Consider the following 27566-nt stretch of genomic DNA (forward strand, 5'->3'; position numbering starts at 1 on the left):
GACCAGGCTGGCCTCAAACTCAGAAATCCGCCTGCCTCTGCCTCCCAAGTGCTGGGATTAAAGGCGTGCACCACCACTGCTTGGCAAGGTCTCTTCTTATTTGCTTCTCTGGACTTCAGGCTTACTGTCTTATGAGCTTCCGGAATGTTCTGTGTTGGCTTCTCTTCTTCCTGTTCTGGTGTGTTGAGACACTTTTCTCCAGTCCACTTGTTATGTAGATTCTAGGGATCTCAATCAGGTTGTATTATGCTGCTTCAAGTACTTTACCTTTGAACCGTTTCTCTAGCCCTAGTTTTTTGTTTCTCTTTTGAGTTAGTGTTGGATTTTTAGACACAGGACTTCACATTGCAAGGGTCTGAAAATTGCTGAAGGAAGACCCCCAGACTCAGATAATACACAAAGACAAAGAGTGTCTATTCTGCAGAAACAACCAGCATGTGGGGTCAACTATATTTTGAAATGGCGATCCCAGACAAAGGCATGCAGGCTTTCTTATAGGGAAGCAGGGGAACTCTCTAGAGGGATTAAGTAATCTAAAATTTCATTGGTGGGTGCTAGTGGGTTACAGGTGGTCAGTGGTCTGCATTTCTTTGTCATGACTGTTTAACCATACGATGAGATAGGACTGCCCAGCACTGATGACCCATCCTGGGATAAGATATTTTCCCATTCTTGAGGTTATTATCCCCAGGCTGTTCTTTGGGAGGGGGTTTTATAATCTTGTTCTGAATCTTGTTCTGTTCCTGGAGTTGATGCCTTATGGCCTAGTTTCTGGGACTTAGGTCTGTTCCTGGAGCTGGTGCCTATGACTTTTTCGAAATCATGTCTGGTCCTTAAATGGAGACAAATGGGGTTTATGTTGTCATTTCAACACCAGTTCTGAGTTTAGGTTCTTTAAATTTAAAAACCAAAGAACTTAGTTTTTTAAATGATATAGCCACCACCATCAATTTAACCTTTGTACTGGTTCCCCCCTCCCCGAGCCAAGAAATTCCACCCTTTCTGTAGTCACTGTCCATAATTCTTAGCCCAGACAAGAAAATTGATAATTCACTTTGTCACCTGTGTCTGTGTAGGACGGTTGGTTCATAGGCAAGGACTCCCACAGTACATGGTCTTTTGCATTACTAGTAGGGTTCATTCACGGTGTGGCACGTGCTAGTGCTTTATTCCTTTTGTTGCTGAGGAATATTTGACAGGAAACATTGTACTTTCCTTTCAGATTAAGCCTGCCAAAACCTTGTCTAATTTTTTGTCCTTTGGCAGGAATTGTAAGTATGGAACCCTGATTCTTACTCTTCCTCTTTGTTTCTAGAGTTGGCAGATGAGTACTAAAGTAAAAGTAGCTCCAGTCTCACATCCTAGGAGCTCCCTGCTATCTTCTTCCAGGTGACTTTGGTATTTTTCTCATTTCATTTTCTAGATAAATACTGTTTTGCTGCTAGCTGTTGCCTCTGTCTTTGATTCAAATATTTCAGATCTGCTTTTTCATTACAATTGACAGACATGAGTCCTTTGCTGAAAAGAAGTGGTCAGGGCAGAGTTTGTTTGTGCCCTCTGTAATTAGTCAATTATTGGTGAACCTTTTCTCTTAGCCTTCTGTCCTATCCTATTGAAGTTCAGTATCTGGTAGGTCTAAGCCACTGTGGCAAGTATGTGCTCTCAGATAGGGTAACCGTGGGTGAATTTATGATGTCTGCTGTTTGTCAGGGAACTTCCATAGCTTTTCTTGTTTGCAGTCTAGACATGTGAATTGACCCACTGTATAAAAATGCATTGTATTTGTTTCAAAGAAGGTAAACTTTGATATATTTAGGTTCTGAGGTTTTTGGCTCTTAGCAATTAAGCATCTTTATTATACTATGTTTAATTTGTCTGGGACAGTGATGCTTTTTATTGCATAGAGCCTCCAGGAGTCAGTCCTGGGTTTGGGACCAGTCAGGAGAGGGTTGTGGAGAGTGTGGGAAGGGTGGGTCTAGGGTTGTCTTACACAACCCCTTAGGGGGCAAAAACTAAAACAAAATACCTTCAAACAAACAAACACCTCAGTAATCAGGCTAAATAGCAATTTTTTTAAAATTGAAAAATAAATATGAAAATTTTATGATGAACAAGATTCCATGGTTTTATTTACTTTTTTTTATCATTAACAGTAAGGCAGGGTCTTACTGTAGTGCTCAGGTTGCTCTCACAGTGACTCTGTGGCCAGGCTATCCTTGAACTCTACATTCTCCTGCCTCAGTTTTCTTTTTGTTGGAATTACAGGTGTACAGCACCATGCATGGCTAAGAATCCAATTTTTAAAAAATAAAGACAGTACTCACAACTCACTCTTATTTGTACATCATGCTCCAGTGCAGAGTGCTGCATTTGATTTTGCCTGGCTTCTTTCCTGTTGTATCAGGAAGGATTTGTGCATGTGTTCCTGGCTTAAGTTAAAGAAGTAGACAGTTGATATTTTTCCTTTTCCTTATAAATTTCCCTCTTGAGTATTCTTTTAGGATTATGCTCCTGCACAAACTGCAAAGGGTTTTGGTGTTACATGTTATTCTAAGGTTTTCTAATTTCATTTGAACTTGTTATCTTACTCCTATGTTAGAAAGGCACTATTACTTTTTTAGTGCCAGAGCACAGTGCAGTGTTCTTTTGCATAGTTGTTTGTGTCATTTTGTTACTTTAAACAGAAAATACAATGACCTGAAACTCCAGTGGCTATGAATTTTGTTATAGCTCCTACCCTGGTTTTCTCCCTCTAGATTCTCTCTGGATGGAATTTCAATTTTATTTTATAATCTCTTATCCGTGTTCTTTGTGTATATATATAAAACATTTATTGATGGCAACACACAACAAATCATACCCTACTTATTACTCTTTGTATCTTTTTGTAGATCAGGTAAAGCAAGTAGCTAGCAGGAATGATGTGCTGTGCTTGATTTGTAGATGTCCCACAGTTCTTATTTTAGGTATGAGGGCTACCTTATTCTTTTTGTGCTGGAATTTTTCATGCTATATTTTTCATTAATGAACATTTTCCTTTATTGTCTACTTCATTTCATACTGTAATCTTCATTTCCCTCAATTGAAGCTTGGAGGTTGTTGTTCTTCCTGTGTCAGTATACCTTAATCTTAAAGATGATTCATTGGGTTAAAACTTTCTTTTTTCTTTTCTTTTCTTTTCTTTTCTTTTCTTTTCTTTTCTTTTCTTTTCTTTTCTTTTCTTTTCTTTTCCCTCCCCCTCTCTCCCTTTTCCCTCCCCTCCCCTTCCCTATTTCCTCCCTTCCCTTTCTCCCTTCCCTCCCCCTCTCTCTTTCTCTCTCTCCTTCTTTTCTTTCTTCTCTCTCTCTCTCTCTCTCTCTCTCTCTCTCTCTCTCTCTCGATCTTTCACTGGACGTGGTAGAGTACACCTTTAATCACAGTATTTAGGAAACAGAGATTAGCCTGGTCCACATAGCAAGTTCCAGGACAGCTATGCTTCTATAGTGAGACTTTGCCAAAAACATTTTAATATTCATCTACTTGTATGCATATGTGTGTGTGAATTCACATATGCAAGGCGTGGTTTGTGTGTGGAGGTCAGAAGATAGCTTGCTAGAGCCAGAGCTTGCCTTCTACCACGTAGATCTCGGGGTTGAATTCAGATCATTGGGCTAAAAGTTTGGAATATTTTGTAAAATATGCCTTCAGTAGAGCATGGGCTTTTGTGTACGTCCTCTACCTTTTTCCCTTTTTAGAGTCTGATCATTTATCAGACCAAGGACAAGCAAAAAACAAACAAAAACTTACTTAATTAACAATGGTCATTAATTTTTAAAGATTTAAACCTATGACTATTTACATAAGATTTGCAATCTTCAAAATTTATGGCAATTTTAAACAGTTGAGCCTGCAATTTAAAGATTCATTTCTACCTCTTGGCTTTTCTCATTCTCCTGGGGGTCAAGGGTGTTGACCACTCTGGCTATCCCCAGTTTCTTCAGTCTGTCTACAAAATTCATCTTTAGTTGGTCAACATTTGGATGTGAAGGAATAAAGAAAACATAGTTGTTAAGTCAAGTATAATAATGTAATGTCCTTGGGAAATCCATAGAATCTTAGGCAGCCCTGTCTGAAACACCCCCTCCCCATTCATTTTCATAGTAGTGTATATATATCCCTGAGATCATATAACAGTCAGATTATACTTTTGCCCTTTTATGAATTATAAAACAGATGGAGTTCCAAGGACTAACCAAAGGTTCTATATATATGTCCTAGTTGGAATTTTTCCAGTACTAGTAGTTGGACCTGTTTTAATTTTTCCCCCATAAAAGGGCTGTTGATCGATCTATACTGAGTTATTACCACTGTGAGGGAAAACAAAAAACCAAGCTCTGGGGCAGTTGAGTTCTGGTGCTCATTTGGGGTGTTGGTGTTTGGGGTTGTTAGAGTCGAAGAATGGGCAGAAGTGGGTAGTGTCTGCTGCCTAACCAAATTCAGATGTCAGACTCGATGGGAAGGAACATGGTAGGGCAGTGGAAAGGCCATGAAGCAAAGGCCTGCCAATTTGTGCAGCTCAGCCAGAGGGTTTGGAGCCCCCTGCTTGAGTGGCTCCAGAGTTTACTTGGCCTGCCTTGCCAAGACCTGTCAAGATGTGTCTGGCAGAGGATTTTAAAATTTTCTTTTTATGATCCTCCTGAGGGGGTCCAAGTAATACATTACTGTAGTTTATCTTGAAAAATAATTGACAAGGATTTTATACCCTCTTTCATGAGCTCTTACTACATTAGCTCCTATGTGTTTCCAATTTTCAACATCAATGGTTCCTAGTTTAGGAAATCAAGGATTTAATTTTCTAGTCACTTGTACAAAGCTTCAGAACTGTTGCTCTAGTATTTTGCTCCTCTGGATCTTAACAAACACCTCTACTTATATAAAATGTTTTGCCCCAGAAGACTGAGAGGAACCGTGCTATTTTACTTTCACTTATGGTCACAACTCCTTGGGTGAGAGTACTGAATTCCTACCTTCCAGTTCTATTTAAAGAAACAATTTTTTACCTCCTCTGAGGTCAAAGCCCCACACTTGGGGCACCAGTTGAGGGGGGTCTCTGTTTCTCATATTCCAGGACTCTGAGCATTCTGATTCAAGTTGTTGCTTTTGTGAGCTATAAACTTCTGACCTAGTTCTTTTGTGGTCTGTAGTGCTTACTTAGGGTCTTTGCACAAACACAGAAGAAGCATATAGCTGGATACTTGAAACAACACTAGCCATTGTTAGATGCCAGGTACTCTGAAAGGGTAGAAGGAGCCTGTGTTTGTTCTCTTCCTTCTTGTTCCTTTGGTCTTCACTATTCACTTGTCCTCTGTAGGTGAAATGAACCATGGGTACAGAGCTTATTTCTGGCCTTTTCTCTGGAACCCTTGTAGTTTCTGGGGTAGGCTATGCTGTAGGTGATGGCTTCTGTGTATTTTGCCTGTTTTCTGAGGGCTAGGTGCATTTGTGTATTCCCACTAGGCTGCTAAATAGTAGTTTAATAGTAGGTGAGCTGTCCAGTTTCTACCTTCAGTTGTTAGTGTCACAGGTTTGTAATAGTATCTGTGTAGCTGTAGAGGTATTAATTGAGAAAACTGCCACAAGCATTGATGCTAATTGGGAAAGAACACAGATTGGGGACACAATTCCTGAGTATTACTGTACATTGACTAACCTCTCTACTTCAGTTTCTTCATTTGTGAAGCTGAGGTTGCAGTGGTGGTAGTGGGGTGATAATATCTGCCTTCTTGAGTTGTTAGTGAAAATGAGGTAGGCAGACATTTTAAAAGTGCTCTGAGCAAGGTCTGGCACATAGCAAGTATTAGTGTTGTGGCTGCCTGACATGCAGTCAGTGCTGGCTAGAGGATGGGTATTAGCAGTGACCTTGTTTTACAAACACTGAAACTGAGGTTCCTGCTGGTGATGATTCTTTCTTTGTCTCACAGGTAGTTGTTATCAGTGCCTTCTCCAGCTTCCTGCAGCGTGACAGAAGAGAGATACGGCAGTTGTTTCAAAGCTGGCAGGGACGTGAACAGTGGTCTTGCCAGCAGTTTTGGGAGTTTGTTGTACTAGGAGGCTGCTTGTTGTCTTTACTTTCAGAAGGTATTATATTCTTTATTTCCATTAACCCTAATGTCTATCAGGCCATAATTTTTGTTGATGAGCTAATTCTAAGAAAATTATTTTTTAGTGGAAGCAATGATACACAGTGAGAGAAATGATAATTAGTAATCTTAATAGATATAAGCTTAGTATGAGATTTCTAGCACAGAAAAGTTGTCATATATTATAAATACTAGATGCTAATTAGAAATGTATTTATTTAAACGTTCAATTCTCATGCAAACATAGGTCACAGACTTAGAAATTTATACATGTGAGTATATTTCTCAGGATACTATTTTTTTTCTAGATATTCCTCTGGTCAGCTGACATAGAGTATTTATTTATTCTTTATTGTTTCCCAAACTATTCTGATGTGTTTAAATAAAGCTACTACAGCATTATAAGAAACACGAAAGCCAGTTTCTTATTTTCATGGTATACTTTTGCCGACATCTATAAGCAATTCATTTGTTAAAATGTTTATTCCAAGCTGGAGAGATGACCAAGTGGTTAAGAACACAGTACTGGTCTTGCAGAGGACCTGAGTTCAGTTCCCAGCATCCACATCAGGTGGCTCACAATTGCCAATAACTCTACTTCTGGGGGATCTGCTACCTTCTTCTGGAGTCTGTGAAACACATACAATACACATTATTAAAAATAATAAAAATTAAAAAAAATATAATTCATTCCCAGTGACTTGCAGGCCAGGTTGGACAAATTACACACAGCATTTGTTAGAGTTACCTTTCTGCATACTGATCATGCTCATAGCATTGCTTACTAGCCTGATGTTTTTTTGGTCCAGTTTTGCAGTTGGTACTTCTTCTGCAGTGGAAGTTGAGGAGAAGTATCAGAGCAGTGCATCTCTGATTTATTGTGTAGCTGGGATATAGACAGTCACAAATATTTTAGGCTCTATGTTGCCTTTTTTTTTTTTTTTAAAGAAAAAAAATACTCATTCTGTAACTATTCATCAGCCTCTGACCAGTGGGTTCTGGAGGTGACATGGGGTCTAAGAATGGAGAAAGGACTTATCATTAGGGTATATTACTGTATACTATACCTTTTCAGTGACCTAGGAGAAAAAAACACAAATTCCCTTACCATCTTCATACTGCCTTGATGCAAATGGAGGATGGGTGGAACACGGCTTCCACACCTCTGTGGTAGCTGATATATATATATAAAGGTGCTGGAGATTATGCTAGAATAGACACCATTTCCTCCTATCAGAGTTGGCTTGTAGTGGGGGCAGTTGAATAGTAAACTGTGCATCAGTAAACCATGCGGGAAAATGCAGTAGAAAAGTAGATAGGCTCTGTGGTTTCAGATAGAGTGCTCAGGACAGGGACACATTGAGTAGGTGATATTTGAGCAAGATTTGGTAGGGAAAGGGCATGGCTGTGAAAGCTGAGGCAAGGTCATTCCATGTGGAGGAGGGACAGGCAGTTCAGATGTGCTGAGATGTGCAGAGTGCAGCAGGAAAGTCAGTGTAGTGGTTGGTGCTATGGAAACCAACAGATAGATAATCGTGAGATGAAGGTGTATTCAGGGGAGCCATATCACACGGGCCTTATACTCTGCTAAGTATTTTGGTGTGTATCTTGGGAGAAATGTTGACTGAGATTCAAATAGAGGAATGAATGAAATTCTTGTTCTTTCCAGAGCATCAGCAGCTGCTAGGTTTAGGATAGAATCCGAGGAAGCAGGCTATAGTTGTAGTTCTGCAGGAGCCTGTATTAGAATGTGAGCAGTAGTCAATGAGAAGTGCATAGACACTGGCTGTGTTCTGAAGGTGTTGATAAGGGTTTCTGATAGACCCCTTAGAAGCAAGAAGGCAACAGTGACTAGGGATGAAGGGTTTTGGTGTTCTACAAATAGTACTATCTCTTTCTTGTAAATTTTAATATAATGAGTTTACTTGTGAAGGGGAATTTACAAGAGTTGTATTTCATTATGCCAGTACTAAACATTAATTGGAACAGCACAGAATTTTTAGTGAATGCTGGTCCTGTATATTTCACAAGATAGAGAACAGAGGACTTCTTAATGTTTTCTCTTAGGTTTTGTTGTGGTATACATCTGTTCTTTTAAAATGCTTGACCTCTCTGAATCATCAAAATCCTCTCTGGGATTGTGTCATAGACAAAGGGGTATTATTTTGATTATAACTATAGGTTTTTGTTTGTTGAGACAAGATCTGTCTATGTAGATCAGGCCTTGAACTTACAGATCCTCCTACTTCAGCCTCTTTAGTTTTGGGATTAAAGGTTTACAGCACTATGCCTGACTATAAACTACAATTTTTAGAAAAAGTTATGGTAGTCCTTTTAATTGCAGGTAATGTACCTCCTCCCCCCTCTTTCCAGCTGTCATCTGACCCCATGATCCTCAGCGGGCCAGTGGGTTCTCAGGATTTTGTTACTGCCTCAGTTCCTGTGAGTACTAGGCATACCTTTAGTCATTTGCTCTCAGAAGTAACTGTAGAAATTAGTCATCTTTCATACCTGGCTTTTCCACCTCTTAAGAACATACACATTAAGAGGTGGGAATATTTGGACAGTGAATAAACTAAGTTAGTGAGAGGGTGTAGAGAGAATCTCATCCATGGATTAAAACCAGGAACTGGGCTCATCCTGCCCTTTCTATTCCCTTCTCTCAGGGTTATACTTGGCCTCTACACTGTTCCTGTCAGTATCTTAGCTCCATCTTCCTCATCCCTTGCCTGGACTACTTTTTATTTTGTTCTAGGAGTCCTGAGGCTGTTATCAAGTTAGGCTCAAATGGTTCCTGGATTGGATGAGTGACTCAGAGTCCCTGTATCACCGCTGAGCATGTGGTCCTCATTCCTAGCAGGGCCTCTCCTCCGGTGTCTCTTTCCTCATGGTGGATGCCTTGCAGTTGGGCTGTTCTGGCTCCGAAGGTGTCTTGAACAGTTAGTGCACTGGGTGTGGAGTGTATTATAGCAGTAGGAGTAGCTGGTGGTGGTTTCTGACAGTCATAAATTTTCAGTAGACTCACCCTTGACTTGGATTACTTGTGCACCTGTTGGTGATGGCTATGCTTATGTGGTAAGGCAGATGGTGGTCTTGCTTGGTGTGCTTACTTCTTACTGGATAGCAATCGTCCTCTGTGACCAGGATATCCTTTTGAATCTGGTGGCTCTTTTGCTAGCTTCTTCTGTTCTTCCAGCCTGCTTGAAATGTTTTCTATAGCCCTTTCTTTTTAGTGTTGCCTAGGACCATAGTTCATGCTTGGGAATAATTGTGTTTTCAGGGTGCCTCAGGAGTGGTCTCTGGAGCTCTAGTAGCTGGTAAGAGTCTGAGTGGAGCCTGGAGTCAAAGGTGTCATTACATTTGGTGATGAGACTGAAGAAAACTGTCCTGGGCATCGCTGGGTACCAACATGTTTCTTGTTCTACGTATTTGTTCAGTTCCTGTTTTCTCAAGTTAATAAATTAATAGAAAAATCTTGGCCCTTTACACAGTAAGGGAAGTGCTTGAGTTTGGCTGTTTGTGGGATTGTGCAACTGCAGAGTCACCTACAGACAAGGCAGACAAGGCAAACATGAACTGTGGAGTTTCAGTATTTACTACATATGCCTGAAGAACAAGGTGTTAACCAGAAACTCCTTACCTGCTGTCCTGATGCTTCTATGGAATGTGTTCAGATAGCCTGATTTTTGACATGACCTCGACTCTCAATTTGAGTGGAAAAAGTAAGTTTTGCATTTAAAAAAAAGTTGCTGATGTACATTGTGAAAGTAGTTTCTGTCCTACTTCACTGTGAGATAGTACTCATCTTTTGAGGCTAGAAAAAGAAATCATACTTGAAGCTAGATAAAAATCTTGTATCTCGGATCCCTCATTATTCTTTAAGTATGTTTTAAAGTAAATTGGCTACCTTCAGTTCTAGTTTGTGTTTTCTAGATAATCTGTGTGTATATATAGGTGTATTGTAAAAGTATCAGTGAAGGAAAATATTTTACCTCTGAGGTATTTGGGCTCATATAGGTCATCCCCTCCACATTTCGGTTTTACTTTGATTGTGATCATTTTTTTCAAAATGTATTTCATCAAGTTAATTATTTTTAGTCTAAGACCAGAATAAGGCTGGTAAAGTGCCAAAGGCATGATTCTGAAGACAGGAATTGTTTAGGAACCATCTATGGACAGTTGATCTGGGTCAGACTGGATTTGCTTGCAGCTTACTCAATTTTAGAGTCGACTGTCATTTTGTAAACAGAAGTCGGCCAGATGAAGTGAACAGAAGGGCGAGATTAGCATATTCATAAGGTGCTGGCTCTGGGACTTCTTTTTTCCTCCCTTTTCTCCCTCCCCGACTCCCTTTCCCTGAATGAATCTAGGAACCCAGACCCATGGGGTCTCATGACTAGCTGGTTTTATTCTGTTCATTGGCTTAATCTGGCCAGGATGGTCTGTGTTTCAGATTGCGGAAGCAGAAGATTCAGTAACTGAGAGGCCACCGTGGAGCTGCTGGAAACTGTTACAGAAGGAGCACCTCTCAAACCGTGCTTCAGGCTCTGAAAAAAGGAGTACAGGGGAAGCTTAGTCTTGCTTTGGATCCAAGCAAATGCTGTCGGAGCAATGAACTGGGACTTTGTGTGCGGACTCCTGGCTTGATCTTGATAGGATTGGGTGTATGTTGTTGGAACGGGCAGGCCAAGAGGCCCTGAGACCTACAGGTGCCATCTGTATGGAGAAAAGCGGCTGTAGTCCATTTCCAGTGTGTTGGGCTAAAGGTATAACATCTTAAAGATCTCTTCAGTGTGTGCTTATGTCAGTTCATGCTTTTGTACTAAGAAAGCTAGGTAATAATAGTCCTTTCAGAACTTAGTTACAATTACATTTGAGAAAAAAAAGATGTAGTATAGGCTTACGGCTGGGGCAGAAAACCAGTTAGGTGACTTTGCAAGTAGAAAATGAAATGTTTGTATGGAAATGTGCTTAAATGATTTAGATCACTTGTCCTGTGCATAAGTCATGTGTTTTTGCTTCTTCCTTTTACTGAAGACTCCATTATTTATTCTGTGACTAGAAGTTTTGAATAACAAAGTGATTGGTTTTAACCATAGGACCAGAGGAGAAAAGGATAATATGGGCTTAGTTGTTTTTAAGTGGGTTTCCTTTATTGTTTATATGCATTGAGTATTTAACTTGAAGCTCTGTTACTTTGTGTTTATTACCACAGGTCAAGAATATTGTGAGTAAAGAATTTTCTGCTTTAGTGTGAGGGTTTGTATCGATGCAGAAATGTAAATATAAAGTAGGGCATTTTTATTCTAGCATTCAAGGCAACATTTAGAAAGCATAGTTAATAAGTTAGAGAAACTATAAAATTAATGCATAACTCAAGATAGACAAATTTGATTAGAAGTTTTGCTTAGCATAGTGGTGAATATTTAAGCCATTAATATACTTAAGATTTTACAAAAATCTGGCACTCTGTGAAATGTATTTAGGTACTGTGCTGATGTACTTAGGAAGGCTTTCAAAAGGAGTAATCTGCACTTGGTCAAGAGCTGTGCTTTGATGAAAGAGCTAGAGGCTTATTCAGTTTAGTTTTTCGGTTAAAGCTATTAGTATCTCTAGGCTAGGATGTGTTAGCATCACACTGCAGTTTTCAAGATTAATTTTCATTGGTTGATTTATCTTTGTTACTTGTGTTAGGCTTTTGTACCAAAACTTGCAGCATTTAAACTGTTTTGAGTACTGTGGTATCTGAATAAAGCACCCGTTACTTTTATTACATAGGTACTCAGAGTAAAGACTTTGTAAACTTAAATTGAAGCTCTCAAAATTTAAAAGACATTGACTTACAATTGTAGTTTTGTGGTATGAGGACCATGTAATGTAAATGAACATAACTGAGACAGAGTTTAGGGTTACCGAAGAATTTGTAGGTTGTAAACAGAGTTCCACCTCTATAGTATATGGGTGCAGTGCAGTAAAAGGCTTCCAGGTTCTCTCACAGACCATGACTAGCCAACAGCTACAGACCTAGACCAATGGAGTGTTGAATAGTTAGCAGCTGGATTTCCTACTCAAAGGGGTCCTAGAAATGAGAACTTTTTGGCAAAAAAGAGATAGTAGTGTTTTGACTTACCACAAAGAAATTGATCAGAGCAACTTGCTTTTTAAGTGTTTGCAGACTATTTGAGAAAATACAAATAGCTGATCTTTAATTAAAATGTACCTTTCTTTAGATGTTAGACTGAGGGAGCAAAGGTCTCAAAGCAGAGGATGGGAACTGGGACACATCAAGGACACAGTGAGGCCCAGTAGGCTACATTTCTGCATGCAGAAAGAACCAGGTGCCTTCTCCTCTGCTGATAGTTTACTTTGGTGGTTCAAGTGGAAGAGCTTGTCACCTTGCCTTCTCAGCTGACCTTGTGCTTTTGCAGTGTTTGTCCAGTGCAGCTGTCTTTATAAACTTCCTCTCTGACTGTCCGTTTTACACTCTTGTATTAGGACCAGAAGGCAGGAGACTTGTCCCCATGCTTGTTAATATTGTCTTCATGATCAAAGAATTAGCTGACTTAAGTTATTTCAAGTATAACAGTGACAGTGTGTAGATAAAGTTAAAAGATCAGATGCAAAGAATATACAACTCTCTGCTTTCAAATAGACATTCTAAACCACACATTTCGTTCAACCAGTTACATTAACCTCAAAACACATAGCAGTGTCCCAGTTTTAAGAAGACATAAGATTCTTACCAGGACAGGCTAAAAATAGTAGAACAGACCTATCTTTGTATACTTTGAAGTGGATCTTCAAGGTACCCTTAACACTTGAGGATTTGTTCTTTAATAGTTTAGTGTATTGTTTAGTTTGAAGAATCATCCAAGAAGATTATATTTTAAGATACTTAAGAGATATATTATTTACAGTATGATTTCCTAGGCATAAAATATGTATTAATTAAGAATACTAAGTATAAATGTTCTCAGAACATTAGGTTACAAAGTGTTGGGTGGGGAAAACCTGCTTGTGGAGTTTTCTGATTATCAGTTAGTTGTACATTGTTCCATCACTGTGGTGGGTGAGGGTGGAGGAGACTGACCATTACTGTAGTGGTGCCAGAGGTTTGATTGTTAGGAAAAAGTATGTTTTCTGATTTCTTTATTTTTTTTTTCTGTAATAGAGATTTTATGTATTTCTGACTTCTCTGGTTGAAGTCACACTCTGCATAAGAATTTAAAATTTTATCTGTTCATCCGTTTGTCCATCTGTCCTCTTTCCTTTTTTCTTATACTGGAGTGGCAACTGCTTCTTGGTATATAAAGTCATAGTATGCATAAATATCAGTTACCTTTCAGAGATGGGACTCTTAGTTGCTGTCCCAAATCCTCCCCCTCTTAGTACACACTAGGTCCCCATGTACTTATTCATGCTGTAGATCCAGGATGCCTCTTGGACTTTCCTTTCCATGCACAAGTCTATCATTTTATTTTTATTAGTATATATCCAGGGTATATCTTGAGTTAATCACTTTACCTCTCTGTTAATGTATGGTCTCACTGTGTTCATACCTGTTTGTTTATCCTTCAGATTTTGTGAGAACAAAAATCTGACACTTTCCTGTTTAAAGCTGGTCAGTGGCTTATTAGCTTTGGATAACGTCCCACATTTTTACTCTGCCCCACAGGTCTCACTTCATCCTGTCTCTTGCCTGCTTCAGCTTTGAGCTACTTATTGTCTTGCTTATTAGCAGTGTAGTCATTTTAGTTTTTCAGTGCCTTGCACATTGGAATCTCCCTCTCAGAGCTGCATATATATGCTGATGCCCCCTCTAGAGCTGTGTTTTACATTCACTGACTCCCCTAGTCCTATTAGAGTACCCCTTAAATGAGCTCTCATTTCTAAACCTAGCCAGATCCTTTCCAGGGTTCCCACCAGAGCCCGCACTTCTGCCCTGACACTGCATATACTGTGACATGTCATTTGAGAATTAACATGTCTGCTTTCTGTCTTCTTTACTAAATTTTAACATTGTCTGAGATGTCAGATTTTTTTCTGCCTAGTAAATAGGTGGCACAAGTGGATGTTATTTTAAATATTTGTTAATGCATTCTGTATAGAATGTTATTTTAAAAGCTCTTTTGGAGCTGGGCGGTGGTGTCGCACGCCTTTAATCCCAGCACTTGGGAGGCAGAGACAGGCGGATTTCTGAGTTTGAGGCCAGCCTGGTCTACAGAGTGAGTTCCAGGACAGCCAGGGCTACACAGAGAAACCCTGTCTCGAAAAAACCAAAACAAACAAACAAACAAACAAACAAACAAAACTCTTTTGGAGCTACACACTTTTACTTATATGTTGTATATGATTAAATCTAGTTTTAGACTCATCAAATTGACTATTCTAATCTCAGTGACTGTGTGTTTTTGGTTTTGGCCTACAGCTGATAGGTGTATGTGATGTGGCTTTGGTCTTCAGCTATTGTCAGTTCTTTGAGAATTATTTGACTATTTCACTAAATATTTCCTATGTGCCTCCCCCCTCCCCCGCTTTACCCCAATTGGTTATAATCCCTCCCTTCTTATTTTATGTGTATGAATGTTTTATCTGCATGTATATCTGTTGCACATGTTTGCCTGGTGCCCGTAGAGGGCGGGGGAATCTTAGATTTCCTGAAACTAGAGTTACAGACAGCTCCATGTGGGTACTGGGAATTGAACTCTTGTCCTCTGGAAGAATAGGAAGTGCAAGAGTAGACAGTGCTCTTAATCACTGAGCTATCCATCTCTGCAGTCTTAAGGGTAGCTTTTGTTTGTTTTTGAGAAAGGGGGAAGAGGGAGGGAGAGAGAGAGAAGTAAGCTCTGTACATCTTGTAACTGTTAAAGTTTATTCCACAGATACTAAATGTCACATGTGAGCTGAGTTTGTACATACCCATGGCTTCATTCATTTCTCACAAAGACCTCTGAGATAGCGTTCATCATTATCCTAGTTTTGCATATTCAGTGTTGAAGCACTGAAGCTAAATAACTTAGCAATAGTTCCTTTGGTCACAGAAAGCAGAGTCAGGTTCTACACAGTGGGGCTCTGACTCAAGTGTGAATGTTCTTAATCACCACTATCTGCATGCTGAAGTGGAAATATGATAATATCATAATGGAATTGTTCACTTTGTCTAATGTTTGCATGTTAAGAATCATAGAGTCTACTCTTAAATGTTTTTCCCTGAAGTTATTTAATTCATTTTACAAGTTTAGTGAGGATTCAGTATTTGCTGAATGTATTTGTCAATATTTTGCTGATGCTAAGGAGTAAAAGGCACAGATTTCTGCTCCCAGAATTGATAGAAGGTGGTAAATGTTATGTCCAAGTTGGGGTCTGGTGACAGTCAAAAGTAGTTTGTCAAGCAGACCCACCTGAGAAGCTTATCCTAGAAGGTGGAGGGAGAAACCCCCAACAGAATGCTTGGTGGGATGGCAGTGTTCCTGGAAGAGTTTCCTGACTTTTTTCTCTAACGTTCACTCTTGTCTCGAATGGGATGAACTAATCTAAGTTGCAGATCAATTCTAATCTATTTTTGTTTAAAAATGGTTGATTGAGAGGAGTCGTTTTCCTGTAGGAAACATGGCTCTGTCTTTTCCAATGTAGTAAACAGATAGGTGTTGCTTCTAATGTCTTAACAGGAAGACTATGTTGTGTCCCCCCTTTTTGTTGTGAACATAGCAGTAGCCCCTCACCATAATATTTCAGTGGGCATTAGCATGTCTTCATCTTGTTCTCCCCCTGCCCTCCCACCCCCCCTCCCGGCTGATTATCAGTATTTGTTTTGACTGTGGGGAAGTAGTGGGAAGAAGTTTTGTTTTGATTTCAGGAAGAAAGTGTTCAGGGTTAATGTGTTAGCTCTAGCTTTTTGAAAAATTTCTAATTACTATTATTTGAAAAAATTCCTTTTCTGTCTCATGAGGCTTTTTTATTTATAGTGAGAAAGATGTTAACTTTTGTCAAATATTTTTCTACCTCTATTGATCACATGAATTAAAAAAAAAAACCAGTGTGATCTATTATGGTGTTGATTATTAAATTAAATATGTTTTTTTAAAAAATATTTTTTTAAAGATGTATTTATTTTATGTACACCATTGCTCTCTCTAGACACACCAGAAGAGGGCATCAGATCCCATTACAGATGGTTGTGAGCCACCATGTGGTTGCCAGGAATTGAACTCAGGACCTCTAGAAGAGCAGTTGGTGCTCTTAACTGCTGAGCCATCTCTCCAGCCCTAAATATGGTTTTGATGGTAGAAATTGAACCCAGGTCATGCAGGTTCTAGGCTTATGCATGTTACAATCTGATATATTAGTATTGAGTGTTAAGCCAACTGTGGGGGTTGAATAAGACTGCACTTTTGTCACCTCCCTATATATTTGAATGCTTAGTTCCAAATTGGTGGGCAGTTGAGAAGGATTAGGAGATGTGGCCTTGTTGGAGTATGTGTGCCATTGTTGAAGGAGTGCTTTAAAGTTTCAGTAGTCCATGTCAGTCTCTCTCTGCCTGCTGCCTATGGATCAGGATGTAGAACTCTTGAGTTGCTTTTCTAGCACCATGCCTGCCTATATGCCACTATGCCACTATGCAAGTGGTTAATCACAAGAGTGGCCTTGTGATATTTTGGTAAAAAATAGCTGCTTTCTGTGTTTGCTCAAAAACATCTGCTGGAAGCTTAACTTGAAGAATTTTAGATTTATGGTGTTGTTAGGGGAGATTTCAAGACAACTTAGTATTGACTGTGTTACTTGGTCACTCTTGGTATTAATGGTCACTCTTATGCAGATCTACAATAAAAAGAAACAGGATAAAGAGATATAGAAAGTGTACAGTTGAGATGGAAAAAAAAAAAGGAGCACCAGAAAATACAGTGTTGAAGACAGAAATTCCTGTGCTCAGGGAGGTAAGAAGTTTAAAGAAAAGCCTAATGCTAAATAGAATATAAAGGGAGTGGTGACTTTAGAGCAAGACTCAGCTAAGCTTCCAACTGGTGAAAAGGAATTAAAGGAAAGCTTAAACAGGGAAGTAAAACATCAGCCACAGAAAGCGGATGCAATTGTAATTAAAGGAGGGGCCTGGGTTCCAGCCCCAGCAAGCAGAAGAACTTGGCTGCTTTGGTCACATGAGTCTGGCTTTAGAGACAAGGATACAGAAAAGGGGTTATGGAACCTTCTCCACAGCTAAAGAAAGTCTCTGAGGCCAGGCATGTGTTAAGGGACTCCTTGTATGGAGGCCAGGAGAGGCAGTTGTGTGAAGCTGTAAAGGTGAAGCTTGGATTTTGTTGTTGAGCCCAAGCTGTTGGAAATGCTAGAGCAGTAGGATACCTGCCAATGAGAGCTGCTGACTGGGTATGGAAACAACCCAAGAGAGAGAACTGGGTTGCAGCCAACAAAGCTGAAAGGAGTAGATCTGAAGAATTCTTTGACATTAGATGCAGAGTTTGGAGTTTGCCCTGCTGAGTTTTTGTCCAGTATTCCCTTACTATGCTCCCTTTCCTCCCTTTCTTTCCTTTTGGGATGTAATGTATATTCTGTCTCATTGCCTTTTGGAAGTTATATACTCTGTCTGCCTTTTGATTTTTGATTTTATAAAGGGTTCCAGTTAAGAGATTACCTTACATCTCAGAAGAGACTTTGGAGTTTTAAAGTGTTGAGACTGTGGTAGACTGTGGGGACATTTGAAGCTGGACTGAACACATTTTGTAACATGATATGACATACATAGGCTACAAGCCTATGGGGACCAAGGAGTGGAATGTGGTGTTTTGAATGAGAATTCCTCTGCCATACCCCTTACCTCATTTATTTGAATGTTTGGTTCCCAGTTGGTAGACTGTTGGGAAGAATTAGAAGATGTGGTCTTGTTGGAGTAGGTGTATAATTGTTGGAGGAAGTGTGTTTTTCTCTGTCTGCTGTCTATGAACAGGATGGAAAGGTCTTTGTTGCACCGTGCTTCCCTGTGTGCTGCCACGCTCCTCTTTATGATGAAAAGGGACTAACTTTCTGAGACTGTAAGTAGTCCCCAATAAGAGTTGCCTTGGTCATGGGGTCTCTTTACAGCAATAGAACAATGACTAAGATATTGACCTTGTACTCCTGATCATAAATTCTTTCTTAAACATAATATACCATTGGTTTTTATTCTGTTGTGTTCAGTATATTTGTTTGTTATTTAGATTATTTGTGTCTGTTCATGAAGGATATCAGTTCATAACTTTTTCTTGTAATCTTTTTTTCAAATTGTTATTATCAAAGTATTGATGCTTCATAAAACAAATGGGGGAATGTCTCTCAACTATGCCTTATTACCAAAGTATTGGAGTTTTCCTAAGTACTGGATCCCTAGCAGTTAACTCTCGCTGACTTTCCTCATTGACTTGGTTCCTTCTTAGTTATAATTTTTTTTTTTTTAAAAAGTACTTAATAAACTTTTGTGGTTTTCTCCCAACTAGACTGAAAACTCTTCTAGGGTAGGAAGTATGTCTTGTTTTGCTTCATTTTTGCTTTTAATTAATTAATTAGACTATGAGTAGATCTGATATGCAAGGCCTTGGCTACATTTCATAGTACTACATGCACAAATGCAGCTTACTTGCATTCTATGTATTGGTGCTCATTACAGTATAATAGTAACTTAAATATTCTTAGTAAATAATTACTCTGTTGGAAGGTGTGGCCCATTCCTTTGCTTGTAAGAGACAGGATGAATACATCAGTGGGATTGCTGGCCATGCCATAATACATTGCAGCTGGGCCTTTGCTGAGACATAGGGAGTGGTAGCCCTTGATGTGTGGTGTGGTCAGCAGACCCAGGTGCAACAGAAGCAAAGAAAGTTTATGTCTGCCTGTGGTGGTGAGACCAACCTGTACTGGTTGTACAGGTCTTGGTAGCCAAAAAAACATCTTGCAGGTGACAGTCTTCTCTCAGATGTCTTTCAGATGGAAAGTAATAAATGCAGTGAGGAAGTTGTGATACAGCTTATCAGTATCAGGTTTACAGTTTACAAGCTTGAGATTTCACACGGGCCACTCTGGGGTAGTGTTCTTGCATTCTTCCTTCTTACAAGCTCCCTGTGATTCATGTGCTGTGGTTTGGATGAAAACAGATTTTGGGGCAACACTATTAGGCTTCTTCAGCTCTGTAACTTCACTGAGTACCCCAGTGTCCTTACTTGTAATGATGTATTGTACATGAAACTGGTGTGTGAGTCACTTGAAGGAAATGAATTAACAGGTGGTCATGCCACACACAGTGCTGATTTTGCAAAGCATGATGCAGACATTATAATTGAATCTATAGTCCACAGGGTCCTGTGGGATCAGTGATGCTGCAGTTTAGGTATCTTCATGCAGAGTGAGGTAAATAACTTGCTGAAAATATGAGTGATGAGAATTTATGTTCAGTTCTCTTGACTTAGTTTTCTAGTGTTGTAACACCATTTTTATTCCTAACAGAATTTTAAAAAGCAAAGTGCTAACAAAGAGTTAGTTTTAAGATATTGAAATGCTAAGATAGTGATCCTTGGCTAGAAACCACTTATTTTTCTCCCTTATGAACTTCTAGACAAAACTAAGAAGCAAATGAATTCAAACACCTGAATGTGGGCTATTGTGGAGTCTTTTTTTCCTGCATGGTTGTACAGGTAGGCTCTCCTAGGTTACTGGGCTTTTTTCCGCTTTCTTTTTTCTTTTCCCTTAGTCCAGAGTTTTCTCCTGTTCTAAAGCCTGGGTGTGGACTAGTATTTGCTTGGTCTACTCTTCTGCTTCTGAAGTGAAAGTCACTTGTTGCTTTTGGGTGATCTACAGTGATTTTATAAAGGAAGGAAGTCTGTCCTTGTATTTCTGGTGCTCCTTTAACTAGACAGAGATTTATTCATAAGTATGATTGGTAGGGCTCGGCACTCTAAATGCTCTGAGGTGTTCAGAGATTTCTACTTGCCCAGGGGGCTACAATTATGGATATATTTAATCCCATAGCCAATCAGGGATGAACTGCTTCTCATCTACAATGTCTTCAAATTCATTTGAATAAAACTTGGTGAAGGTCTACCTTTTGAGGTGTGGATTTTTTTGGTGGCCAGGGAACTTGCACTTGACTTTACACAGCAACTCAGTAACACATTCCGTATTCTGTAGCTTGGTGTAGGATGGGCATGATGACCTTTGTGAACCTTTTGGCCACTGTGAACCTTGGCCACTGTGTCCTTGAGCTTCTCAAAGGCAGCACACAAACCCACTGGAGTCTAGATTGGAGACAGCAGGAGACCAGAGATGGGAATATTAACCAGAAAGTTGTTTCCAAGACCCTGTAGGAAATCCCGTACAAGCCCTATGCTGCATATACTACCGCAGAGGCCACTGTTTGCATCCTTTGTTCCCATGAAGAAAAGAACCTGGTTGGCTTAATTGGATGCAAATATTTCTGTAGTATTTATATCCAATTGTAGATTGAGTCTCAGATCTTCCCATTTGGGCTCAAGGCTGTCCAACCTTTTGTAGAAGTGTAGGCAGTTAAGATCCTAGAGGTGTTTCCTGTTGATTCAAGGGAGACAAAGCAGATAGCCCAGCAGGCTGGTCCTGGAAGCAATTGAGTTCTTGGCTAAACTGACTTCAACCTGACAGTCTGGTTGAGGATTTAGAGTCCCTGGTGCTCAGCCAGGATGCTACTAAGCATGGCCTACCAGACTAATGTTGGCACTGGGATTGTGCCTAGTCTAAACTAGGCACAAAGTTGGTGACATTCTGTAAGCATTCAGAAACCTTTATTGCAGCCTTGCAGACATTTTCTGTTTATTAACATTAATGATAGAAACGAAATTCTCAGCTTTGATGTCTTTTTAAGTTTACCTTTCCAGAAATTCTTTTTTTTATTATATTTTATAAGAGCATTGGTCTGGAGCAAGGAGTAGAGTGCTCGCTTAGCCTGCTAGTCTCTGTGAGGCCATACATTCAGCTCTTAGCAACCTCCTACCCTCCAAAGAAAGAGCATTGTATTGTAACAGGTTTAAAACACAGTTAGTCCTCTCCCACAAGTACTGCTGTAAACCTAATTTCAGAATTTCAAGTCTTTGATTTCCTCTTTGAGAAGCTTTAAAATTTCATTTTTAGATTCATTTATTTTATGTGTATGAGTGTTTTGCTTCTGTATGTCTATGTACCAGGTGCATGTTTGGTCCCTGAGAGGTCAGTAGAGGGGGTTGGATCCCTGGAATTGGAGTTACAACACACAATTTTTTTTTTTTTCAAAAATGGGATCTACTGTATTATTCAGGCTCCTGGGCTTTAGTGATTCCTGCTACCCTAAGTCTCCTGAGCACTATAGGTGGGCACCACCACCACCTGGCTTCTCTGAGTACTTTGGGGTACAGTTTTGTTGCATTTTTTTTCTGTTGTCAAGGATCAAGTGATACTGTGTCTTATTTAGAAATCCTTAGTGGTTTAATGTGGGGAGGAAAAAGAAAGCTAGAATGATTAGAAGTGCACTTAGGGATCCAAGAGTCTTGCCAAACTCACCAATTTTCTAGACACCTTCTTTGAGTTTCGTTGTAGGTAAGTAGTCATGTTGTCTAAGAATAATAGCAGTGGTTCCCACCCTTACTTCTCACCCACCCTTATGTTCTACATTCTCACCCATCCTGCCAGTGTGTATGGTGTACAAATGTGTGCACTGTGTGTGGAGGCCAGAAATCCATGTCTGTTTTCTTCCTTAGGCACTCTCCACTCTACTTTTTCAGACAAGGTCTCTTTGTGTTAAGAAGAGAACTCTATGTTAAGGAAGAACTAACAAAGTGAAAGCAACCCAACAAGAAGGCAGTTTCTTTTTGAAAAGGGGTGTCCCGTGACTTACACAGGGCTAGCAAGCACACAGCAAAGCAGGAAGTTCACTTAGTTTTTGATCTACAGTGTTTCACCGTATTGCTGGGAGCTTGACCTTATAATTTGATGCTATTTGATAGTTCATAGCGAAAAGGAGGAAGGTGTGATAGAGATTAAGTTAGGAATTTCAGAGATTGAGCTAATAGACATGCCCAGTAGAGTTTCAGTTCATAAGGTGATGGGGGAGATTTACAGAATATTGGCTTTTGGTGAGCTAGCTCCCTTTGAGAGAAAAGAACCTGTGTCTCACATCATTGAACTTGGAGCTCACTGATTCAGCTAGGCTAGCTGTCCTCCATTTCTACCTCCACCTCTGGCTTTTTATGTGGCTACTGGGGACCAAACTCAGGTTATTATGCTTGAGTGGCAGATGGATACTTTACTTGACTTCTCTGTGACGACTCTCAAACCCACAGATATGAGCCCGTCTTTGCCTCTGCAGTGCCAGGATTAAAGATGTGTACTACCACACCCTGTTGTATCATTGTTTTGTGACTCTCACAGATACTTCAAATATTCTTTTTTGACTATCTATATGATTTCAATTTGGTACAAAGTTATTGGTAATCTTATTACCAAGAACAAGACTATCAATGTGTTAATAGTTGTATGTTTTATCTAATAGTCCCTGATCTTCCTAGTTTTCTTCTTTCTTTTTTCTTGATATCTCTAATTTATCTTGCATCTGTTTCTCTTGATTGGCCTTCCTTGGAATTATGCCAATTTTACTGGTTTTTATTGTAAAACATTTTTACTTAATCTTTTTCTAGCTTCTAAATTTTGCTAGGCACATGTACTTAGATGACTGGTTTTCAGCCTTTTCTGATATACACATTTAAGTGTGTAAACTTGACCCTAGGTACAGCCCTGTCTTTATCTTCATATTCAGTATTTCACTCTACTTTTGAATTAAAAACATTTGGTGCTTCCTTTTGACAAGTGAGTTGTTTGAGATAGGTTACTTGCTTTCCAGACAGTGGAAGATTAAGTTTTCATTTTAATAGTTGTCTAGCTTAATGTGCTAGACACAGAACTTACTCCAAGTAGTCATAGTCCTTGTTGACTCTTGCCAAATTTGCTGTTGTCTGTGCTACTAGCAATTAGAGTACTGTGCCCAGTTATGTATGCACAGAAGTGCCACACCTGCCCTTTCTCCGTTCCTTTTTTTTTTTTTTTGGTTTTTCGAGACAGGGTTTCTCTGTGTAGCCTTGGCTTTCCTGGAACTCATTCTGTAGACCAGACTGGCCTCGAACTCAGAAATCCTCCTGCCTCTGCTTCCCAAGTGCTGTGATTAAAGGCTTGCGCCACCACTGGCCAGCCCTTTCTCCATTCCTAACCTTTCTTTCTTGGTTCTGTCCACTCCATGTGTATTCAGTCTCATTAGTCTTCAGTTCTTTCGCATATTCGAGCATGTACATTTATGTTTTTGTTTTTAATACAGAGTATCCCTTAAGCCATCATTTATATTTTGATTTTGAACTTAACATTACATCTTGGAAATCATCAGTACAGAGATTTTGGTGATTTGAACAAGTACAGCCTCCATAGACTCATATATTTGAATACTTAGTTATCAGGGAGTGCAACTACTTGAGAAAGATCATGAGGCATGGCCTTGTTGGAGTAGATATGCCTTTGTTAAGAGGAAGTGTGTCACTGAGGGAGGGCTTTAGGTTTGGATCATTTGAACTCTGTGGCTGTTATGGACAATGTTGCCTTAAATATGCCAACTATTTATTTGGATATGTATTTTCAGTTTTTTGGAATTTTTTACTGTGTGGTGGAATTTTTTTAGTTCATACAGTGGTTCTGTTTAGCCATTTGAGGATCTGCTAGACTGCTTTCATGTTCATTGTGCTGTTTTACACAGCTTTTTATGTGCATTGCACAAGGGCTTTTGTTTTCTATATCCTTGCCAGCATAGGTAGTATCTTTTCTAAAAGGTAAATTTCTTAGAACTTAAGGAGTTTCTGAAATATTAAGGGTGTGGTTCTTCCTATGGTTTCTCTCTCTCTCTCTCTCTCTCTCTCTCTCTCTCTCTCTCTCTCTCTCCCTCTCTCCCTCCCCCCCTCCCTCCCTCCCCCCCCCCCTCTCTCTCTCTCTCTCTCTCACACACACACACACACACACACATACACACACACACACACACACACACACACATTTGTTTGTTTTGTCTTTTTCTGTTTTAAATGTAAACTTTTAAGGGCTGGAGAGATGGCTCAGCCATTAAGAACACTGACTGTTCTTCTAGAGCTTGTGAGTTCAATTCCCAGCAACCACATGGTAACTTACAACCTTCTGTAATAGGATCAGATGCTCTCCTCTGGTGTGTCTGAGAACAGCTACAGTGTACCACTATACATAAAATAAACAAATAACTCTTAAGAAGAATTTAAACTTTTAAATTAAAATATAATTGCATCACTTTTCTCCATCCCTATCCTCACTCCAACTCTTCCTATAACCCTGTTCTCTCTCAGATTGATGGCCTTTTTTTTATTATTACTATTACATATATTTTCTGAGTCTGTTTAGTGTGGCTTGTATATATATAATTTCAGGACCGACTATTTTGTATTAGATAAGTTAGGGGCCCTTCTCCCTGGGAGAGGCTAAATTTCCCTTGTTCAGCAGTTACTTCTTTGTTTCTGAGTGGGACCCCCAACATCTACAACACAGTTCCTACACCTAAGGCCCGTGGAACATTTTGGATGTGGGGATTGAAAGATTGTTAAGAACCAGAGGAACAGGAAGTCCACTGTCAGGAATGATAGGGAAGCTACACCATATCTGAACAGTGTGGCTGCAGGTGTTTGTGTACATTGCAATGCAGAGGCCAGAGCAGGGTATCAGGTGTCTTTCTCTTATTGTTTTATACCTTATTGTCTTGAGAGAGGTTCTCTCAAGGGTCACAAGGTAACCCTTTGGCCAGCCAGTGAGCACAGGGGATTTGTGTCTCTGCTTCCTAATGCCAGGGTTAAAGGCATGTGTAGTTGTGCCCAACTTGTTACTTCCGTGCTGGAGATTTGAACTCAGGTATTCATGACTGTAGAACAAAGTGCTTTTACTCACTGAGCCATCTCCTCAGCTTCCCTTGTTTTACTGTTTTTAGTTGCCAGTACTTAGTGTGCATAAAGCCTAAAGTTTTATTTGAAGAAAGAATATTTACTTAAGTTCCTGAAAAGTAGGCAGCAAACTGATAAGTTTGCTTTTGCAGTGATATAGTCCTGCAAATAAAGAGTAGGTTAAAAAAGGGGGAGGGTGCCATTGTATTATTTTTAAATAAGTCAGTGAAGTTTTGACATTGTTAAATAGGAGTCCTGGTCCTTAAACAAAAAATTTTAGTAGGCATTTATGGCTCTCTTACAATAGGCCTTGTGTGTAGAGAGAGAGCACAGTCATTGTATACTTAAATACTTTGTGCATACAGAATGGTGACTAGAAGACAGTGTTGGTGACACAATTGTCAGATTGTAATTGCTATTCATTTTACACTGAAAATATATTTTTTTCCTCCCCCCCCAACAGAATATGACAGATACCTAGCATCTAGCAAAAGAATGGCAGCTGCTTATCTTGACCCAAACTTGAATCACACACCAAGTTCGAGTACTAAGACCCACCTGGGTACTGGCATGGAACGGTCCCCTGGTGCAATGGAACGAGTATTAAAGGTCTTTCATTATTTTGAAAGCAATAGTGAGCCAACCACCTGGGCCAGTATTATCAGGCATGGAGATGCTACTGATGTCAGGGTAAGTATATCTTCTCACATGACATTTTTAAATAGTTACGTTTCTTTTGTTTGTTTGTTTGTTTGTTTTTGTTGTTGTTTTGTTTTTCGAGACAGGGTTTCTCTATGTAGTCCTGGCTGTCCTGGAACTCACTTTGTAGACTAGGCTGGCCTTGAACTCAGAAATCCGCCTGCCCCTGCCTCCCAAGTGCTGGGATTAAAGGCGTGTGCCACCACTGCCCGGCAATAGTTATGTTTCAATGGCATATAACTCCTAAGCCCCCAAAGTAAAAGACAAAATAGTTTTTATCTAATGTCTTATTTAACTTCACATATTCCAGAGATGTTAACCTTTTCTTTGTGATATACACTCAACTGGCTAGGGATTGAAGTGGTCAATATTAGAGTATTTGCCCAATAGTGTGAGCCTTTGGGTTTGATTCCCTAGCACCTGGCAAGCAGGACTTTGTAATATATAAGTATTGTTTTCTTAGGAAAATAATAACTAAATGTCATTTTAATCATGTACTGCAATTTTTGTTTTCCCACCTAATTATTTTAACCCTTGGAAAGGTACAGGGAACCAGTGTAATTGAAATAACCTCTACTCTTGTAAAATAAAATGATTTTTCTAGGAAGTGTAAATTTGGGATTGTTCCTATATCTTTAGATAGAACAATTTCTTTAGAAGCCATTGAATATAATGTTTCAAATACTGTGGTATGTTGTAGGGATGTAAAAGGTCAATCTATTTTAGTCAGCTTTCTGACACTATAATAAAATTTCTGATCAGTTAAGGTTGATTTTGGCTCCTGGTTCTGAAGTTCTAGTAATAAGAGCGGTCTTGTTGCTTTAAGCCCTAGCTTTCACAGCTTAGGGTCTGTAGGTCAGAGACATGGCGTAATGTAGAGCACTTTCTTCTAGGGTGTACTGTACACAGGCTGATGGGGTGCTGGGAAGCTTGAAGGTAGCCCCAGCTCCTAAAGGAGCTACCACTGCAAAGGTCCTGGGTTTTTAAGGGCATGAGAGCCAGTGATAGAGACTTAGAGAGGAGACTGGAAGACAAAGGGGGAGGATGTTGTTCAGAAAGTTAGACGTGAGCAGATAGCATAAGGATTTAGAAAATGGAGTCTGTGGATTTCTAGGAGACATTGTTTTGGTGAGTGTTGACGATTCCTCTTTCCACTCTCCTCTTACCTGTATTTATTCTTAGAAAACAGGAATTTCTAGTGACAAGGTTAGCTTAAACAAGTCTTTCTCCTTTTTTTTCTTTTTAACCACAATTAAATCAGTTTATTTAGATTCCTTTGCTGTTTTATTCAAATAAAGAAATTAATAGATTTAAGACTAAGTTTTTTTCATGAGTTATACTTTTCTGTTACCTTTGTACAACCACTGTATTGATGGACTACGTTGATGGATTATTAAAAGGAGCATGATGTGGGGGGAGGTACTCATTTCAGTGATATGGGGGTATTAGGGACAGTCTTTCCTATCATCTCCAGCTTTGTGTGTAGCACCTCAGTATAAGGAAGCCTCTTGTCTCTGGTGGTGTGATCTGTAAGATGGGCACATGGGTATTTGCAAAATATGTGAGTGCCCAAATGATAACCACGGTTAGGTGCAAGCTGTGTATCCAAGTGTGATTAAAAATAGTTCTGACATATTATTTTGTTCAGCCTTTAAAAACTGAGGCACCCCTGTTGCCAGGTAGCATATACATTGTTGAGAAGTTCAGGCAGATATCCTAGAGATACATGTGTGGTCAGTTCCTAACAGGAAACATAAACCAAAGCTGTGCAGTA

At 39.5% G+C, this 27566-nt stretch overlaps 1 protein-coding gene and 1 pseudogene across 7 annotated transcripts in view; one reads left to right on the forward strand and one right to left on the reverse strand.

The window, feature by feature from the left end:
* Nucleotides 1–27566, forward strand: part of Ptk2 (protein tyrosine kinase 2) — a 177820-nt gene that overhangs the window by 11774 nt on the left and 138480 nt on the right. For 4 of the 7 annotated variants that reach the window (XM_028773232.1, XM_028773233.1, XM_028773234.1 and 1 more), the window contains exons 2-4: nucleotides 5961–6117; nucleotides 10573–10885; nucleotides 25557–25783. In XM_028773232.1, the coding sequence (XP_028629065.1) occupies nucleotides 10786–10885; nucleotides 25557–25783 (327 nt within the window). In that variant the 5' untranslated portion in view covers nucleotides 5961–6117; nucleotides 10573–10785. Of the gene's footprint in view, nucleotides 1–1368; nucleotides 1390–5960; nucleotides 6118–10572; nucleotides 10886–25556; nucleotides 25784–27566 lie in introns of those variants that run through there. The other 3 variants (XM_028773236.1, XM_028773238.1, XM_028773237.1) reach the window with 3 other exon arrangements.
* LOC114625938 lies at nucleotides 20440–20565 on the reverse strand (annotated as a pseudogene).

This window comes from Grammomys surdaster, unplaced genomic scaffold (genome assembly GCF_004785775.1).
Source record: "Grammomys surdaster isolate TR1022 unplaced genomic scaffold, NIH_TR_1.0 224, whole genome shotgun sequence".
NCBI classification, from domain to species: domain Eukaryota; kingdom Metazoa; phylum Chordata; class Mammalia; order Rodentia; family Muridae; genus Grammomys; species Grammomys surdaster.